General features: G+C 46.1%; 1 protein-coding gene across 1 annotated transcript in view; it reads left to right on the top strand.

Moving 5' to 3' along the window:
* The window catches only part of AJAP1 (adherens junctions associated protein 1), a gene marked incomplete at its 3' end in the record, with an annotated part of 158,064 nt that overhangs the window by 112,671 nt on the left and 23,340 nt on the right, over window positions 1-22,053 (top strand). The window contains exon 3 of the mRNA XM_089664103.1: window positions 13,951-14,038. Coding sequence (XP_089520229.1) covers window positions 13,951-14,038 — 88 coding nt within the window. The remainder of the gene's footprint in view (window positions 1-13,950; window positions 14,039-22,053) is intronic.

Genomic DNA, 22,053 nt, shown 5'->3' with positions numbered 1-22,053 from the left:
GACCTTAAGAGAGCGATTCACACCAGACATCCCAAGAATATTGCTACACTGAAACAGTTTTGTGAAGAGGAGTGGTCCAAAATGACTCCAGATCGTTGTGCAGGTCTGATCTGCAACTACAGGAAACGTTTGGTTGAGGTTATTGCTGCCAAAGGAGGCTCAACCAGTTATTAAGTCCAAAGGTTCACATACTTTTTCCTCCCTGCACTGTGAATGTTTACATGTTATGTGCAATTAAACCATGGCAACATCTAATGTTTGTGTAGTATTATGTTCAGCAGACTGTGTTCTTCTATTGTTGTGACTTAGATGACGTTCAGAGCACATTTTATGCCCAATTCATGCAAAACTCCACGTAATCCCAAGGGGTTCACATACTTTTTCTTGCAACTGTACACACACACAGACACACACACACACACACACACACAGAAACATGTACACACACACACACACAGACATGTACACACACACAGACACACACACACAGACATGTACACACACACAGACACACACACACACACACACACACAGAAACATGTACACACACACACGTACACACACACACACACACAGACACACAGAAACATGTACACACACAGAGACACCTGTACACACACATAGACATGTACACACACACACACACACACACAGAAACATGTACACACACAGAGACACCTGTACACAAACACAGACATGTACACACACACACACACAGAAACATGTACACACACACAGAGACACATGTACACACACACACACACACACACACACACAGACATGTACATGCACACACACAGAAACATGTACATACACACACAGAGACACATGTACACACACAAACATGTATAAACACACACAGGCACGTACAGACACGCATACACACAGATACATGTACATACACAGAAATACACACGCACAGACACATGTACATACACACAGACACATGTGCATACATACACAGACACATGTACACAGAGACACATGTAGGTACACACACACACATGTACACACACACACATACATGTACAGTCAGGTCCATAAATATTGGGACATGGACACAATTCTAACATTTTTGGCTCTATACACCACAATGGATTTGAAATGAAACGAACAAGATGTGCTTTAACTGCAGACTGTCAGCTTTAATTTGAGGGTATTTACATCCAAATCAGGTGAACGGTGTAGGAATTACAACAGTTTGCATATGTGCCTCCCACTTGTTAAGGGACCAAAAGTAATGGGACAGAATAATAATCTTAAATCAAACTTTCACTTTTTAATACTTGGTTGCAAATCCTTTGCAGTCAATGACAGCCTGAAGTGTGGAACGCATAGACATCAGCAGACGCTGGGTGTCATCCCTGGTGATGCTCTGCCAGGCCTCTACTGCAACTGTCTTCAGTTCCTGCTTGTTCTTGGGGCATTTTCCCTTCAGTTTTGTCTTCAGCAAGTGAAATGCTCCATCGGATTCAGGTCAGGTGATTGGCCATTGCAGAACATTCCACTTCTTTGGTGTCTTTTGCAGTCTGCTTTGGGTCATTGTCCATCTGCACTGTGAAGCGTCCAATGAGTTGTGAAGCATTTGGCTGAATATGAGCCGATAATATTCCCGAAACACTTCACAATTCATCCGGCTGCTTCTGTCAGCAGTCACATCATCAATAAATACAAGAGAAGCAGTTCCATTGGCAGCCATACATGCCCACGCCATGACACTACCACCACCATGATCACTGATGAGGTGGTATGCTGAGGACCATGAGCAGTTCCTTCTCCATCCTCTTCTCTTCCCATCACTCTGGTACAAGTTGATGTTGGTCTCATCTGTCCATAGGATGTTGTTCCAGAACTGTGAAGGCTTTTTTACATGTTGTTTGGCAAACTCTAATCTGGCCTTCCTGTGTTTGAGGCTCACCAATGGTTTCCATCTTGTGGTGAACCCTCTGTATTCACTCTGGTGAAGTCTTCTCTTGATTGGTGACTTTGACACACATACACCTACCTCCTGGAGAGTGTTCTTGATCCGGCCAACTGTTGTGAAGGGTGTTTTCTTCACCAGGGAAAGAATTCTTCGCTCATCCACCACAGTTGTTTTCCGTGGTCTTCCGGGTCTTTTGGTGTTGCTGAGCTCACCGGTGCGTTCCTTCTTTTTAAGAATGTTCCAAACAGTTGTTTTGGCCACGCCTAATGTTTTTGCTATCTCTCTGATGGGTTTGTTTTCTTTTTTCAGCCTAATGATGGCTTCACTGATAGTGACAGCTCTTTGGATCTCATCTTGGGAGTTGACAGCAACAGATTCCAAATACAAATAGCACACTTGAAATGAACTCTGGACCTTTTATCTGCTCATTGTAATTGGGATAATGAGGGAATAACACACACCTGGCCCTGGAACAGCTGAGAAGCCAATTGTCCCATTACTTTTGGTCCCTTAACAAGTGGGAGGCACATATGCAAACTGTTGTAATTCCTACACCGTTCACCTGATTTAGATGTAAATACCCTCAAATTAAAGCTGACAGTCTGCAGTTAAAGCACATCTTGTTCGTTTCATTTCAAATCCATTGTGGTGGTGTATAGAGCCAAGAATGTTAGAATTGTGTCCATGGCCCAATATTTATGGACCTGACTGTACATACACACAGACACATGTACAGATACACATATGTACAGACACACAGACACATGTACATGCATACACAGACACACACAAACACACACACATCTATAAAAAGTTTCAGCACTTCGTTGTTCACTCACAGAGCCGGGTACTGCACTCTAGGGGGAGGCAGAGAGCACAGCACACACTCCTTCCTTTGCTTTCACTGCGCTCAGCTATTGAGCGGTCTGACGGCTCCCAGTGCCAATGACAGATCCGGCCTGAGCTCCGAGCCTGCTCAGCAAGACGGGTCTGGGACACACACTCACCTCCACCATAATTTCCACTCGCCATTGGCGAGCAGGCGAGTGGAAATTTCAAGGCCTGGTGTAGAGAGTGGCGGCAATACCATCACCTCAGCATCTTCTAGGTCCGGTCATCCCTGGGAGGAGACTGGAGAGGACCCAAAGTGCAATGTGACAGTTAGAAGATATCCTAAAAAGGTATAAAATAAACAATGCATAGCTTACTGCCGGGTGAGGGTGTTGGGTTCATGGGTTGAGGGGGGTCTTCTGGGGAATTAAGAGCTTTAATTGAGTTTCAAAGAGTACCTCTAGGTACTAGAGGTGAGTCATGCCATTATTGGTTACAGGAAACATACTTACAGGACAGAGCAGAAGGATGGCCTCATAAGCATGCTCCTTCAATGTCCATTCACAGTTTGGCTCCTATGTAGACAAAATCATCCAAGACATTGTTGTGAGTTCAAACAAGACAAAACGAAAATGGTACAAAGGTCCAGTGCATTATCAACAACACTTTATTGGGAAATAAAAGAGTACACACTCACAAGAGCAAATAGTAAACCAGTGTTGTACATGAACCCAGGAACCGAGAAGGTCTTCCACATGATGGAACTCAGAAGAGCAAATAGTAAACCAGCATTGTACATGAACCCAGGAACCGAGAAGGTCTTCCACATGATGGAACTCACAAGAGCAAATAGTAAACCAGTGTTGTACATGAACCCAGGAACCGAGAAGGTCTTCCACATGATGGACCTCACAAAAGCAAATAGTAAACCAGTGTTGTACATGAACCCAGGAACCGAGAAGGTCTTCCACATGATGGAACTCAGAAGAGCAAATAGTAAACCAGCATTGTACATGAACCCAGGAACCGAGAAGGTCTTCCACATGATGGAACTCACAAGAGCAAATAGTAAACCAGTGTTGTACATGAACCCAGGAACCGAGAAGGTCTTCCACATGATGGAACTCACAAAAGCACATAGTAAACCAGTGTTGTACATGAACCCAGGAACCGAGAAGGTCTTCCACATGATGGAACTCAGAAGAGCAAATAGTAAACCAGTGTTGTACATGAACCCAGGAACCGAGAAGGTCTTCCACATGATGGAACTCAGAAGAGCAAATAGTAAACCAGCATTGTACATGAACCCAGGAACCGAGAAGGTCTTCCACATGATGGAACTCACAAGAGCAAATAGTAAACCAGTGTTGTACATGAACCCAGGAACCGAGAAGGTCTTCCACATGATGGAACTCAGAAGAGCAAATAGTAAACCAGTGTTGTACATGAACCCAGGAACCGAGAAGGTCTTCCACATGATGGAACTCACAAAAGCACATAGTAAACCAGTGTTGTACATGAACCCAGGAACCGAGAAGGTCTTCCACATGATGGACCTCACAAAAGCAAATAGTAAACCAGTGTTGTACATGAACCCAGGAACCGAGAAGGTCTTCCACATGATGGAACTCAGAAGAGCAAATAGTAAACCAGCATTGTACATGAACCCAGGAACCGAGAAGGTCTTCCACATGATGGAACTCACAAGAGCAAATAGTAAACCAGTGTTGTACATGAACCCAGGAACCGAGAAGGTCTTCCACATGATGGACCTCACAAAAGCAAATAGTAAACCAGTGTTGTACATGAACCCAGGAACCGAGAAGGTCTTCCACATGATGGACCTCACAAGGTCCTGATGAAGCTTATACTTCCAGCTGACAGATTTTGGGGTCCACTCCCCCCTTCATCAGGAGGAGTTTTGCTCTGAGGAAGGGGGTATGTCCCCCGAAATGCATCAGCTGGTAGTATGATCTTTATCAGGAGTTCCATCATGTGGAAGACCTTCTCGGTTCCTGGGATTATACACAATGCTGGGTTACTATTTGCTCTTGTGAATGTACACATTTATGTCCTAATAAAGGGTTGTGGATAACGCACTAGGCCTTTGCGCTTTTTTTTTTTTTTCATTTTGCTTTGTTTGCGAAGTTCCAAGATTCCTGGATCTCAAGAGGGCAGCATCCTCTTAACATTCCTGTTCTGATTGGAAGCTGATGGTCACCACCTGGGGCAGTCTGTTTTCTCTGGAATCCCTTAGCACTTACAGCGTCAAGATGTCCTCTTGGTTAGAGTTGGGCTTGATGTTCGAGTTGTACATAAGTTCGATTCAAACATCCGCCATTCGTGTGTTCGGCGAACACACAAACAGTAATGGCATTCGGTGGGCGGTTCACCCACTGCGCTCCACAATGCGCTGCGCCCTGACAATGCATTGTGATTGGCCAAAGCAATGCGGTCAGGCGCAATGTGTTTGCCAATCACAGTGCATGATGATGTCACAAGGAGGCAGGGCCACCCAGTGATGTCAACCGGGTGACCCCGCCCCCTTGTGACATCATCACTGTATTTAAGAACTGTTAGCCCGGCGTAGTTGTCAGCCTGTGTCGAGAATGGAGCATTTTTTTTTTTTTTTATTGGGGTCGACTTATGTTAGATCTGCTTCGGGGGATATTTTTTAAAATTTTGTTAATAAAGGATTTGTCTCCTGTCTTCTGTCATTTTTTATAATGCACTGTTTTTTTATGAACGAGTAGCAGTACCATGTACCCCATACTCATTCACATGGGGGGGGGGGCAGGATCTGAGGGCCCCCTTGTTAAAGGAGGCTTCTAGATTCCGATAAGCCCCCGCCTTCAGACCCCCACAACCATCAGCCACTGTTGTGGGGAAGAGGCCCTTGTCCACATCAACATGGGGACAAGGTACTTTGGGGGGCCTGCCCCAAAGCACCCCCCCCCCCCGTTAAGGGCATGTGGCCTGATATGGTTCGGGGGGGGGGGGGAGTGCTCGCTCTTCCCTTCTCTTTCTTGACCTGCTGGGATACATGCTTGGATAAGGGTCTGATATGGATTTTGGGAGGACCCCCCACGCCATTTTTTGTAAAAATGTTTGCTTGTGGGCTCCCCTCAAAATCCACACCAGACCTGAAGGGCTTGGTATGGGTGGGCATTAGGCTGCTCACAGCAGGCACTGCTACCCTCCAGTGGGTACCCAGCAGGTTACTGGAACAAAATATGCACCAGTGGAAGGGGAGGGCAATTACTGGAACCAATCCCCTGTATGTCTCTGCAGCAGCTGAAAGCCAGTGGGAGGGAGAGGAGAAGAAGCTGGATTTCAGCTGCTGCAGAGAGAGCCATACAGGGGATCGGTGCCAGTAATTACCCCCCCCGTCATGCCAATCACGCTGCCTGATGACCTGGGCCCTGTGCAGGAGGACTGGTGGTACCCACTTATCCACAGCCCTGCAGGGGGGGGGGCTACTCTCTGATAGGAACTGAAGCCAATTCAAAGGGGGTCCACTAAGGATCTGGCCTGGAGGTTCAAGGGAGAAATGTCTGCCCTGTATTAGATGGAGACATCCAAGTGCACAGGGACATTGAGAGTATAGGCCAGAGAGTGTGAGATCCCAGTGACTGTTGCTGCCTTAACCCTTGAGCATCTGCTTCAGTGTTGCTGATTTGGGACTGGTCAACCCTTCGGTGTTGCTGATTTGGGACTGGTAAACCCTTCGGTGTTGCTGATTTGGGACTGGTAAACCCTTCGGTGTTGCTGATTTGGGACTGGTAAACCCTTCGGTGTTGCTGATTTGGGACTAGTCAATCCTTCGGTGTCGCTGATTTGGGACTGGTGAACCCTTCGGTGTTGCTGATTTGGGACTGGTGAACCCTTCGGTGTTGCTGATTTGGGACTGGTCAACCCTTCGGTGTTGCTGATTTGGGACTGGTTGACCCTTTGGTGTCGCTGATTTGGGATTGGTCAACTCTTCGGTGTTGCTGATTTGGGACTGGTCAACCCTTCGGTGTTGCTGATTTGGGACTGGTCGACCCTTCGGTGTCGCTGATTTGGGATGGGTGAACCCTTCGGTGTTGCTGAGTCTTTTGCCCAGGGCTAGCTGTTCTTCCATGGTCTGCCAAGAGGAGAATTGTCCTAAAGAGTGTAGTTCATGCTTCCTTAACCCCTGGTCAACCTTTCGGTGTTGCTGATTTGGGACTGGTGAACCCTTCGGTGTCGCTGATTTTGGGATGGGTGAACCCTTCGGTGTTGCTGATTTGGGACTGGTGAACCCTTCGGTGTCGCTGATTTGGGATGGGTGAACCCTTCGGTGTTGCTGATTTGGGATGGGTGAACCCTTCGGTGTTGCTGATTTGGGACTGGTGAACCCTTCGGTGTCGCTGATTTGGGATGGGTGAACCCTTCGGTGTTGCTGATTTGGGACTGGTCTTTTGCCCAGGGCTAGCTGTTCTTCCATGGTCTGCCAAGAGGAGAATTGTCCCGAAGAGTGTAGTCCATGCTTCCTTAACCCCTGGTCAACCTTTCGGTGTTGCTGATTTGGGACTGGTCAACCCTTCGGTGTTGCTGCTTACTTATTGCACCAATTCTGGAGAATCCCAAAGCTCACCTTGCACCCTATCCAAGTTCCATTCGCATTAAATCTTAAATAGACACTCCCTGGTCCTGAGTGGTGAGACTGTTTGTGCTGCTGTGTGCCTGGCTGCCTTTACGGCCACATGGGAAGGGGACCCGTCAGGAGTCTGCGCTACATTTCCCTGAAAGGAGGCAGTTGGGTCTGGAAACCACTTCTGCTGTACTGCCTCTTTAGATAACCCAGACTGCATATAACAGAAATCAGTTCCTAAATGAATAAATATAAAAAGAAAACAATAAAAATAATCCCGACCTCCAACCATTATAGTTTCCCTGTAAAATAAAACAGTCTCTATAGTTAAAGTATCCGAAGAGACCCCAGACGCAGGTAAATCAGCATTTTTATCGTATTTAGAATTGAATTTGAATCGCCTGAAAATCCATTTTTACTTTTATTCATCCGGTAGAATCGCTCTTCAGAAAATTTTGTGAGTGATAATCGCGCCGTCTCTGGAAATGTTTTTACGGATACAATAAGCAGAGCCGATGTTCCCCGAGCAGCAGTATTAGAATTCCGACCGTTCCTCTGTTTGCACCAGATTATATCAGCGATGAGGCGGTGTATAATGGCATGTGGCACTAGAGGAGGAAATGAGATATGCCACCTCTTGTTCATCCAACGTACTTACATGGGCTGCCAATAGATGAAGCATTGAACAAAAAAAATGAGAAAAGCCGGAGAGTCAATTTTCAGATGAGCTATTTATGGACTTTCATCATTGCTTAAGAAGTTCTGCTTTTTAAATGAGAATGTAGAATCTACAAAATGTATTCGGACACTCGGATTCTTTCTGTGATTCTCTTCTACAAATGGATTGCTGACAATTTGCATACCACGGAAAATCTGGCTGAGGGCAATCCATGTTTTCAGTGATAAGGAGAGGGCAGCACAGCGGCTAAATGGTTAGTGCTACCACCTGGTGGTACTCGGGTCAGTGGTTCTAATCCCAACCACGGCACCACCTGCCTGGAGTTTGCATGTTCTCCCTGTGCCTGCGTGGGTTTCCTCCCACACTCCAAAGACATGCTGGGAGGTTAATTGGCTGCTGTCTAAATTGGCCCTAGTATGTGTATGTATGGATGTAAGTTAGCCCACATGGAAGAAAAATATATTTTTAAAAATTATTGACATATAATTGAAATTCTACAATTTTGGGCGTATGTGTATAAATATATGTGTGTGTGTGTGTGTGTGTGTATATATATATATATATGTACAGTGGGGCAAAAAGTATTTAGTCCCCACCAATTGTACAAGTTCTCCCACTTACAGAGATGAGAGAGGCCTGTAATTGGCATCATAGGGAGACCTCAACTATGAGAGACAAAATGAGAAAACAAATCCAGACAATCTCATTGGCTGATCTGGAAAGAATTTATTTGCAAATTATGGTGGAAAATAAGTATTTGGTCACCTACAAACAAGCAAGATTTCTGGCTCTCACAGACCTGGACCTTCTTCTTTAAGAGGCTCCTCTGTCCTGCACTCATTACCTGTATCAATGGCACCTGTTTGAACTTGTTATCAGTATAAAAGACACCTGTCCACAACCTCAAACAGTCACACTCCAAACTCCACTATGGTGAAGACCAAAGAGCTGTCGAAGGACACCAGAAACAAAATGGTAGACCTGCACCAGGCTGGGAAGACTGAATCTGCAATAGGTAAGCAGCTTGGTGTGAACAAATCAACTGTGGGAGCAATAATTAGAAAATGGAAGACATACAAGACCACTGATAATCTCCCTCGATCTGGGGCTCCACGCAAGATCTCACCCAGTGAGGTCAAAATGATCAGAAGAACGGTGAGCAAAAATCCCAGGACCACACGGGGGGACCTAGTGAATGACCTGCAGAGAGCTGGGACCAACGTAACAAAGGCTACCATCAGTAACACACTACGCCGCCAGGGACTCAGATCCTGCAGTGCCAGACGTGTCCCCCTGCTTAAGCCAGTACATGTCGGGGCCCGTCTGAAGTTTGCTAGAGAGCATTTGGATGATCAGCAACATACCGCCCGGGCAACAAAGGAGTGGCTTCGTAAGAAGCATTTCAAGGTCCTGGAGTGGCCTAGCCAGTCTCCAGATCTCAACCCTATAGAAAACCTTTGGAGAGAGTTGAAAGTCCGTGTTGCCCAGCGACAGCCCCAAAACATCACTGCTCTAGAGGAGATCTGCATGGAGGAGGAGATCTGCATGGAGGATGGGCCAACATACCAGCAACAGATTGTGCCAACCTTGTGAAGACTTACAGGAAACGTCTGACCTCTGTCATTGCCAACAAAGGATATATAACAAAGTATTGAGATGAACTTTTCATATTGACCAAATACTTATTTTCCACCATAATATGTAAATAAATTCTTTCCAGATCAGCCAATGTGATTGTCTGGATTTGTTTTCTCATTTTGTTTCTGATAGTTGAGGTCTCCCTATGATGCCAATTACAGGCCTCTCTCATCTTTGTAAGTGGGAGAACTTGCACAATTGGTGGTTGACTAAATACTTTTTTGCCACACTGTATATATATATATATATATATATATATATATATATATATATATATAAATATATATGTGTGTGTGTGTGTGTGTCTGTATATAAACGTGTATATGTATGTGTCATCGGGTGGACCTGTGCGGCCATCTTTAGTGAGGGCAGAACTTAGACCGGCTTTTGTTGGACTGGGAGCTGTACACATGGGCCACAAATTGGCGGGATCCTGCCAAACCAATAGTTTTTGTCCGATTTGCAGCCCGTGTGTACCCAGTTTTAAGATCCAGCTGGCATTTCATTGACCTTCAAGCAACATTTCCTCTCCTAGGGATAGAGTTCCTAGACAGGGGACTCCTCTTGCAATACTAGACCCAGGATCCACAAACTCTGCCCCAGGCCACCCAGCCACCTACTGGACACACCGCCCCAGGAATTGGCTGGTTCCTCATAAGTATTCAAGCTGCCTCTCTGTCCTTTCTCCTACTGTGATTATAGAATCCTCTAGAATACAGGGAGGAAATAATCGGAATAGGAGCTTGTGATACAGTGAGCAGATCAACCACCGCTCCTCTGCCTACAGAGGGTCTAAACTATATTTGCCCAGCAACCTACACTAACTAGGAGAGGGCTACATGTTGAAAGTATCAAGCTCATCTCTTCATCTTCTTATATTTTGCTATATAATCATGTTGGAGTGGAAACGGGTTACAGGAGCCGACACCTGGATGGTCCGTGGACATTAGGAGGTGTAGGTTTGTGGGTTTGGGTAGGTTTGCTCTGATGCCCACCTCCATAGCAGCAAATAATATATAAAAGTAAGACCTGTGGATTCTCCAAGGGGCCCTAATAGGAACTTACACAGGGGTGAAGACCCTCTTCCCATTCCCACGGGACAGTGGCGAGCCATCACCAAGTGGAGTGAAGCACATGTTCCTTTGTTTCCAAATGGCGCGACAGAGGAGCAAAGGATAGGTGAGTATGTCCTACTGAAAATGAAGGAGGGCATTAAAGTGAATCAGTATGAAAACTTCATCTTCCGTTTGCAACTGATGCTTCCTTCTCTTTGTAAAGTCCACGGGATTACACGTTAAATATCCAAATCTTTCTACTGATTGTATGAACTTGAACATTTACCCTGTGTTTATTACATGTATGTAGTACTGATGTACCGTATACAGGGGTTGGCAACCTTGGCACCTGTTGCATACCTGGTGTGAGAGGCAAATGGAGAGAGGGCTTCCCTTGCGGCTAAGTTCCAGAATCCCCTGAGAGTGGGACAGCGGGAGTCAGGCTTAAAGTGGCACGGGTCGCCTCGTTGGTGGTCCACCTAGGAGCACAGCTGATGCACTGAGATGAGGTCTGCAGACAGGTGGCGCCTGTGCGAGGTATGCAGAGGATTACTGGATAGCCGGTTCAAAGCCAAGGTCAGGTACCAGGTGGGAATCAGAGCAGACGTAGTCAGATGGGATAGCCGAGGTCATACACAGAGGAGCAAAGAGGGAATATCCGTTAGCCAAGCCGAGGTCAGATCAGGGGTTAAGCAGAGAAGACCGGTCCAAGAGCAAGCCAAGTCGGTATCAGGAAATCACAGATCACAATAGCACAGGAAACAGGAACAAGGTACTGGGAAGCCAGAGATCAACCAGCATCTGAGAGTAGTGCAGGGCTTCCTTATAAAGGCTGTTTGGAGCCAAATTTGAGCCGATGTGAACTTCTGCGGCCATACAAGGTACTGGCAGGGGTGCCAGGTCTCCTAACACCTCTGCTGAGGACAGAGCCCTGACAACACCCCAGTGGGTTTAAAGCTCCTTTGAGTCATTTGAGACATTGCAGGACTCTGACAGGCACAAGCAAAGCATAACTACAAGCAGAAGCACAATGGAACTGGTGGTGCTGAGGTTTCCTACCCCTGTTGTATAAAAGGAACTTTACATAGTATGTATTTAGTCCAATTAGTCCCCGCTCCAGGGACCTTACTGTTTAAAGAATAGGTCTATGCTCAACCCCCCTCCAGACACTCTGTACCTTTTTTGAGGAAGAACTATTCGCCTTCTGCTGCAGAAAACATTGAAGGCTGCACTGAAAGTCAGTGATTGGATTTCTATAGAAAGGCAATCGCTGGATGGCTCCTCTTCAACTTTGTAGCCCCATAGGATGTAACTGACTCCTATAAATTGACTAGAGAGACAAGGCACATGGGGGAAGCCGAATGTTTCCAGTCATCACATTTCTATAGAATCCCAACCACTGACTTCCAAGAAGTCATGCTTTTGCATCAGAAGATAAGCGTTTTTAACTCAAAAACGTTTCAGAGGGCAGGGGAAGAAAATATTTATTTTCAACCAACCTTCGTACCAAACCATGGTAGACCAACCATAGCAGACCAATCAAAGCATACCAAATATGGTAAACCAACCATAGCAGACCAATCATAGTAGACCAGCCATGGCAGATCCACCATTACAGACCAACGGTGTCAGACAAACCATGGCAGACTGACCATGACAAATAAACCATGGCGGACCAACCATAGCAGACTAACCATAATAGACCAACCATGGCAGATCAACCACAGCAGACCAACCATGGCAGATAAACCATACCAGACCAACCATGGAAAATAAACCATGGCAGACCAGCCTTAGAAGACTAACCATGGCAGACCAACCATAGAATACCAACCATGGCAGATCAACTATAACAGACCAACCATAGTAGTCCAACCACATCAGATCCACCATAACAGACCAACCATACCAGACCAACTATGGAAAATAAACCATGGCGGACCAGCCTTAGAAGACTAACCATAGTAGACCAACCATAGAACACCAACCATGGCAGATCAACTATAACAGACCAACCATAGTAGACCAATCAAAGCATACCAAGTATGGCAAACCAACCATAGCAGACCAACCACAGTAGACCAACCATGGCAGATCTGCCATGACAAATAAACCATGGCGGACCAACCATAGCAGACTAACCATAATAGACCAACCATGACAGACCAACCATGCAGATCAACCATCACAGACCAGCCATGGCAGACCATCCATAGCAGACTAACCATGGCAGACCAACCATAGAAGACCAATCATGGCAGATCAACCATAATTGACTAACCATGGCAGACCAACCATAGTAGACCAACCATAGCAGACCAATCATGGCAGATCAACCAAAACAGACCAACAATGGCAGACCAGCCAAAACCGACCAACCATAGCAGACCAATCATGGAACACCAAGCATGACAAACCACCCATAGCAGACCAACCATGACAGACCAATTATATCAGACTAACCATGGAAGACCAACCATAGTAGACCAACCATGGCAGACCAGCCATAGCAGACCAACCACAGCAGACCAATCATGGCAGATCAACCAAAACAGACCAACAATAGCAGATTAGCCAAAGCAGACCAACCATAGCAGACCAATCATGGAACACCAAACACAGCAAACCACCCATAGCAGGCCAGCCATGGCAGACCAATTATATCAGACCAACCATAGCATAGCAATCATGGCAGACCAACCATAGTAGACCGAACATGATCAATCAACGATAACAGACCAACCATGGCAGATCAACCATGGCAGACCAGCCATAGCATTCCAACTATGATAGACCAACCATAGCAGACAAACTATGGCAAACCAATTATGGCATGGCAGACCCTCCACAGTAATTTTAATTAGCAGAGACCAAATTAATTTTATGGCCCAACCATTTGCACACGTGCAGCCAATCAGCGCGTTAGATTTATTGATTTAAAATCCAGGTTCTCGATCTTCACACCACCAGGTTCAGTCGTATTATACTTTATCGCACTGTCGTTAAAAAAATGCACTGTTAGTTTTTTCCCGAGCTTTCTATAAACAAACAAATCTGAGTCATGAAAAATGATCCAAAACCATTGAGAGAGCTTTTCACATCTTAACGGCATTTCCTGCTCTTTTTTTTCTGGATTGTTCTTGATGTAGTTTGTTTGCCCGCTCATTTATCACATTGCTTTGCTTTCTGTCTCTGCCTCTCTGTACAGGTCTTGCGGTCCACCAGATAATCACCATCACTGTCTCCCTAATCATGGTCATTGCAGCATTGATAACAACTCTCGTCTTGAAAAATTGGTAAGGATCACTCCTAATCATTTTATTCCTGATTGCTTTTCTGACAGATGACATAATGGTGGTTGTTACCTCTTTGTACATCGTTTTATAGAATGATATCTGCTTTATCAATGGTAGACAGTGAGGGTTTAGAATAAGCTGTTTCGAAGAAAGGAGCGTGCTCCTTAGACGCAAGGGGGGGGGGGGGGGTCATTGAACAATTCAGATATCTTAAGACTTGGTCATATCCTCACCTTACAAACAATTGAGTGCCAGCCTGTAGTTACCCCATCATTACCAGTTTTCTGTGCTGGGATTGTTTGACTGACGGTTACTCCATCATGCAACACTCAAACCAAAATGATTTTATGTCCTATTGTGAGACCAATAGAACTTTTTTTGGGCGGTATTTCATATTATTTACTATATAAGGCAGAGATCTCCATATTACAGTCCCAAGCAAAGTAAGGCTCCTGTTCGGGATGGCATGCCATGGCTTACCTTCCACCTATACGTGTTAAACATGCTGAAGGGGGTACTGTGAGGAATGTGGTACTAGGGTGTAGTTTGTAGACCAAAGAAGTCAATAAGATGCAAAAAATGTGTTATTGTGAATGTAAATAAGAGAAAAAGTACATAAGCATGCCTGGTGTGGTCCCTCCCCCCATCCTATGACTGGACAGTGAAAGGAAAAGTAGCTGGCTGATGAGCTTATCCCTCTGAATATTCCTCCTTAGGACAACTGACTGGCTCCTAGTGCTGCCCCTCCATCTCTCAGTCCAAGTTCTGTTGTACAGTGGTTTATTATTATACAGGATTTATGGTGCCAACAGTTTGCTCAGCACTTTACAATATAACGGGAGACAATACAGCAACAATACAGTTCAAGAGGGTTAGGAGGGCCCTGATCCTGGGAGCTTACAATCTAAGAGGGAGGGGCTGGTGGTACAAAAGGTAGTAACTGTGGGGGATGGACTGGTAGGAGGAGTAGAAGATCCCTGTAATGGAACCAGCCCCAGACTGCACTTGGGTACTTCTGTTAGACCGCTTCCCCATCCGAACACCAACCACGGACACCACCGCTGACCATACAAGACATGACGACACCAGTCTTGAAGAAAACCAGGAAACAGACTACTTTATTTTAAGACAGATACAAGATATATACATTCAAGGGTACATATTAGCCTCAGGACTATAGGTCCCAAGATCCTCTGCTATCAGAAGAACTGGATCCACTCTGCTAACAGGAAGTGATGTAGCAGTCCCAGTACTGGGCACTAGGGGGTAAAGGATTCATCATAGTCTCATCTGTAAATGTCCCTGAAATGGCATAATGATATCGCCGACACCTGGCTACATAAGGTTGGGAGAGGCGGACCCTGGGCAGAATGTTCATGCAACCTCTGGTCAAGATGCTGACCAGCAGGAGGCTGAGGTGTGCATAAATACTCTTGGACCTGGAACAGCAGGGTCTTTGCCTTGGTAGAAAGAGACTGTTTTGATTTGCGTTGTTAAGGTTACTTTGCGATGAAGGAAGGAAGCTTAGACCTCTGTGTAACGGAACCGGACCCCGTCTGCACTTTGGTTCTTCCTTTAGGATACAGCTTCCCCATCCGAACACCGACCGCAGACACCACAGCAGACCATACAAGAATAGATGACACCAGTCTTGAAGAAAACCAGGAAGTAGACTCCTTTATTTTAACACAGATACAAGATATATACACTCAAGGGAACAACCCCCTCCCTGCATAATGACACAGGGCGGGGCAATCTACCTTTAGTAACCAGAGACACTCCAACAGACAGTCCCATCAGGAGGGAGGCTGGTGGAAACACCCCCCACCAAGCCAATACACAAACACATACATCCCATAATAGTTTACTCCCAAGCAAGACACACAATAGAACAATGGGATGCAACCACATGGCATTAAACAATCAACAACCCCCCACCCTAATATTAGGACAGCTCACCCTGTACCCCTAACAGGCACAGGATGACTTATACATAAGAGGAATATGGGGAGCTGCGACAGGGGTCTCTCCACCTCTCCAAAGTGAGCTGGGTTCCATGGGCCCCCCACCCAAAGTTCCATTATTAGCTGAGGGCAGGAAGGGTTTCCCTGAAGAGATAGGCGTCAGAGATCACCTAAAAGTGAGCAGAGTAGGCGATAGTCTGATAAATTGGGGTAGAGAGTTCCAGAGGATGGGGGAAGCTCTGGAGAAGTCCTGGAGATGTGTATGGGAAGAGACAAGGGAGCTAGAGAGCAGGAGGTCATGCAAGGAGCGGAGAGTACGGTTTTGGTGAATCCTGGCCAATACCTGCATTGGCCAGGATTGGCCAACAAGAGACCTTTCAGGCACCACCGTAAAGCTCTGCACAAGTCATTGCACTGAGTTGAGGAAAATGGAAAACTAGCGAAGGCCCCGTAGGGTAATCTCAGTGGTATTGCCATGCTAAAGTATTGATGTTGATGTAGGTCATCTGGTTCCCTAGCAGGCGGCTTCTACGCCTCAGAGGATCTCCGCGACTTCCTTGACTCGCAGTGTAATGTAACACAAATTGGCCATGAAGCACCACAAAAGGTCCAGATACAACTTTATTCCAATAAAAGTCAGGGGGCAATCCAAAAAGTCCAAGAGCATCCCCTTGTCAGGGCTAGCACATAATATGGGTCTATGAAGATGCTTTTTTTCTAGCCCTGATGAAGGGAGCACTCTTGGACCCTCAAATGGTGATTCTTACTTTTTGGATCGTCTCCTGACTTGTAATGGAATAAAGTTGTATCTGGACCTCTTAGCAGTGGTGTGGCACTTCATTTTCAGTTTTTGTTGCAGCAAAGGGAAAAGAAACACGAATCTGATTTTATGTCTTTGGATACATCTATCATTTGATTATTAGGGCAAGGTGCATGCTGGACGTTTTCATGGATTGCTGCATTAATGGTTATATTTAGATGTACGCTCCTTTCCTCCTCTCGTGCAACCACAAAATTGAGGACTCTATCCCTGCCCCCCCACATGACAGCTCTGGGTGCCTGTGCAGCCAACTACCATTGACCAGTGCTGTCTCATTGGAGCAGGGATCTCCAAACTTTCTAAACAAAGGGCCAGGTTACTGTCTTTCAGACTTTATGGGGGCCCGGACTACGGCCATTGGGAATAGAAAAGGTCCTGACATCAGTTGAAAAAAACAATGTTCAACTGTTGTTATTTGGAGGAATTGTGACTCTTCATTGATGTCATTGGGCCCTATTGTTGTTGTCATTGGTATAAATTGTGCCCCATCGTTGGAGTCATTAGGAAGAATTGTGTCCCATCTTTGGTGTCATTTGGCCCCATGTTTGGTGTCATTGTGAGAAATTGTGCCCCATCATTGGTGTCATTTGGGAGCAATTGTGCTACTTCATTGGTGTCAGTGGGGGGGATTATGCCCCATAGTGGGTATCAGTAGATGAAATAGTGCCCCAAGGCCCAGATAAAAGCAAGCAAAGGGCTGCATCTGGCACCCGGGCCGCAGTTTGGAGACCACTACATTGGTGGAAAGTGAATGATACACATGATCCCATACCAGGAAGTACTGGATGTGTAAGGGGATGTGTGTTGGCACCAAGAAATACAGGTCCACACCCTACTTCTTCTTGATAGAATAACAACCCACCTGCTGGTAGCTTTGTACTTTTACCACATTGTACCAAACTCCATGCCATAGGCCACCCACGACATCCCTGGCCATTAGCCTTTATATGCAAAAGAAAGGAATGTCCACACAATAGTTCTGTTTCCAAACTTTACAAATATTTCTTCAGAAGATGGCAGTAACCAGTCACATTATGTAGACATGCTATCCGGGGTCACTTGCCGTTAGTTTTTAAATTACATTTTGTGGATGAACCACAGCAGTCCTTATGTGAAAGCAGCACACAGCACATCACCCTTAAGCCATCTTCCCTTAGCACAGTCTCTCTCCTTTCCAGGGTCATTAATACTCACTCAGAGGGTTCTGGCTTGCCATTGGCTCAGTGTATCCAGCTCGTGACTCCTAGCATGTCGTTCCAGAGACACGATCGCTACAGTTGCACCTCTAACTTCAGTGCACTTCTCCCAGGTCCTCCAGGGGAATATAACTCACTGCAAAGAACACTTGGCCTGGCCTGGAAGGCCTTTTGAAACCAACCCTGCTGTGACCTTCTCTAGCCTCCACCAACCATAAGAGACAAGAAGACTACAGCTGACTCTTCTGGGTGCAGAACTATCTCACCCTGTCCTCCAGCTCTGTCCAGGGTCTCTACATTAACTGACTACATCTGCATGCTGATGGGTAACTGGCTCCAGTGCCCCGACTGCACTAGGGTTCCTCCCAACCTGACATATACAACATATTGGCAAAAGTATTGGTGCTTTTCCACGCACATGACCTTTAATGGCCCCCCAGTCTTAGTCCGTAGGGTTCAATATTGAGTTGGCCCCGCCCTTTGCACCTATAACAGCTTCAACTCTTCTGGGAAGGCCGTCCACAAGGTTTAGGAGGGTGTCTATGGGAAGGTTGGACCATTCTTCCAGAAGCACATTTGTCAGGTCAGGCACTGATGTCGGGGGAGGAGGCCTGGCTCGCAGTCTCCGCTCTAATTCATCCCAAAGGTGTTCTATGGGGTTGAGGTCAGGACTCTGTGCAGGACAGTCAAGTTCCTCCACCCCAAACCGGCTCCTCCATGTCTTTATGGACCTTGCTTTGTGCACTGGTGCGCAGTCATGTTGGAACAGGAAGGGGCCATCCCCAAACTCTTCCCACAAAGTTGGGAGCATGAAATTGTCCAAAATGTCGCCTTAAGTGTTCCCTTCACTGGAACTAGGGGGCCAAGCCAAACCCCTGAAAAACACCCCCAAACCATAATCCTCCTCCACCAAACTTTACACTTGGCACAATGCAGTCAGGCAAGTATCGTTCTCCTGGCAACAGCCAAACCCAGACACGTCCATCGGATTGCCAGACAGAGATGTGTGATTGGTAACTCCAGAGAACACGTCTCCTCTGCTCTAGAGTCCAGTGGCGGCGTGCTTTATACCACGGCATCTGACACTTTGCATTGCACTTGGTGATGGAAGGCTTGGATGCAGCTGCTCGGCCATGGAAACCCATTCCATGAAGCTCTCTATGCACTGTTGTTGGGCTCATCTGAAGGCCACACCAAGTTTGGAGGTCTTTAGCTATTGACTCTGCAGACAGTTGGTGACTTCTGCGCACTGTGCACTTCAGCATGCGCTGACCCTGTCATGTGACGTGGCCTACCACTTGGTGGCTGAGTGGCTGTTGTTCCCAGTTGCTTCCACTTTGTTATAATCCCACTAACAGTTGAGCGTGGAATATTTAGTAGCCAGGAAATGTCACGGATGGACTTATTGCCCAGGTGGCCACCTATCACGGGACCACGCTTGGAGTCACTGAGCTCCTGAGAGCGACCCCATTCTTTCACCAATGTTTGTAGAAGCAGTCTGCATGCCTAGGGGATGATTGTATACACCTGTGTCCATGGAGGGGATTGGAACACCTGAATCACATGATATGGAGGGGATTGGAGCACCTGAATCACATGATCAAGAGGGGATTGGAACACCTGAGTCACATGATTGGGAGGGGATTGGAACAACTGAATCACATGATTGGGAGGGGATTGGAACACTTGAATCACATGATTGGGAGGGGATTGGAGCACCTGAATCACATGATTGGGAGGGGATTGGAACACCTGAATCACATGATATGGAGGGGATTGGATCACTTGAATCACATGATTGGGAGGGGATTGGAACACCTGAATCACATGATTGGGAGGGGATTGGAACACCTGAATCACATGATTTGGAGGGGATTGGAACACCTGAATCACATGATTGGGAGGGGATTGGAACACTTGAATCACATGATATGGAGGGGATTGGAACACTTGAATCACATGATTGGGAGGGGATTGGAACACCTGAATCACATGATTGGGAGGGGATTGGAACACCTGAATCACATGATTGGGAGGGGATTGGAACACCCTAATCACATGATTGGGAGGGAATTGGAACACTTGAATCACATGATTGGGAGGGGATTGGAACACCTGAATCACATGATTTGGAGGGGATTGGAACACCTGAATCACATGATTTGGAGGGGATTGGAACACCTGAATCACATGATATGGAGGGGATTGGAACACTTGAATCACATGATATGGAGGGGATTGGAACACTTGAATCACATGATATGGAGGGCTGGCCCAATACTTTTGGCAATGTAGTGTATATGCTCATTGACTGACTCATGACATGACTACAGGGGGGGCTCTAGCTAAAAGGGACCTAACACCTGATTACACTATTCTCTGTTGCCACTCACTATTCTGGAACAGAGTCACCTAGTGGCAGAATAGCTAACTGCACTTGCTTACAGACATCTCACTTTTCTTTGCTGAGTCAACAGAAAAGAGGAGGAGTAATTGGAAAGTAAGTATGGGCAATTTTGGGGGCCACCATTATAGTCAACCCTTTGGTTTGCCTTCCATGGGAAAAGCATGGTTTCACTACACGGGCAGTAACACTCCCATATGATGGCATTTAAAAGTCATGTGTCTAGAGGAAGGTAGGTACAGTCATACAGGAGGGCTTGCTTTGTCATCCTCCATCAGGAACCATACGATGCATTTCTGTTGGCATTCTTCTTACTTTAAGTCTTCACAAGATTCGTTTTTTTTAATTCTTAAGAAGAAAAAGGAGAATTGATGGCAAGTCGTTCCGCAGTGCATGCAAATGCATACGGGATTTCATTTTCTCTAATCCATATTTCTTTTTCTTCCTATTTATGCAGCCTTAAATAAACCCTTTGATTTTGCAAAAATACTGTAGGGAAAAATAAATTATTGTTTTCCTCAACCGTGTTCTCAAAGGCTACCTGTGGAGCTTTTTATTGGAAATTGCAGTATGTCTGCAAACATGAAAAAACACAACGTTACAGTAATTATAGAGCGTGGTTAGCCGGCGCTATCCGGAAGGCTGAAAGGGTTCGGGGAATAATCAGTTTTAAAAAAAAAAGGAAAAGTTGGTGTGGACCTAGAAGAGGCGCGAGAGACTAACTTCACAAGACCTTCCAACAATTTATATAGCAATGCTAAACTCAGAAATGTGTGTATACAAAACTTATATATATATATATACACACACACCAGGGGCGGGCTGACCATTTGGGAACTCGGGACTGCCCGAGGGCCCGGAGTCAGTAGGGGGCCCCATGAGATGTCCCTGGTACCTTTCATAGGCTTTTTTGAGTGTGGGCAAGGACACAGGGGCCCCATGATCTCCTATTGCCCGGGGGCCCCATGAGATGTCAGTCCGCCCCTGATACACACACACACTGTATGTTGAAATGCGTTTTATATATATTACAAAATATAGGAAAAATATTTTTAAAAACATATATTTTTTAAAATGTATTCTTCAGATTTTTTTTAACATATAAAAAAGTAATTTTAACATATGTTTTTACATATATTTGTAAATTCATCCATTACATTATTACAATACATTGAGTTTATATAGCGCCAAAGGGTTTGCTCAGCGCTGTACAATAGAGGGGGGGGGGGACAATACATGAAACAGTACAGCAACTACAAACAGCACACGAGGGGATCGAGGGCCCTGATCCTTGGAGCTTACAATCTAGGAGGGAGGGGGTAGTGGTACAGGAGGAAGTGGCTGTGGGGGATGGAGTGGTAGGAGGAATGAAGGAGAGCAGCAGTTAGGTGAGGGTGGGGTAGGCTTCCCTGAAGAGATGGGTTTTCAGGGAGCGCCTGAAGGTGAAGAGGGAAGGTGACAGTCTGATGGATTGGGGTAGTGAGTTCCAGAGGATGGGGGAGGACCTGGAGAAGTCTTGCAGTCGTGCGTGGGAGGAGGAGACCAGGGGGCAAGATAGAAGGAGGTCCTGTGAAGAGCGAAGGGTACGGGTAGGGTGGTACCTGGGAATCAGTTTGGTGAGGTAGGTAGGG

Source organism: Staurois parvus, unplaced genomic scaffold (assembly GCF_062004578.1).
Source record: "Staurois parvus isolate SC_StPar_1 unplaced genomic scaffold, SC_StPar_1.0 ptg001836l, whole genome shotgun sequence".
Lineage (NCBI taxonomy): Eukaryota > Metazoa > Chordata > Amphibia > Anura > Ranidae > Staurois > Staurois parvus.
Note: the sequence above shows the minus strand (reverse complement) of the source record. Positions and strands in the feature narration are given on the sequence as shown.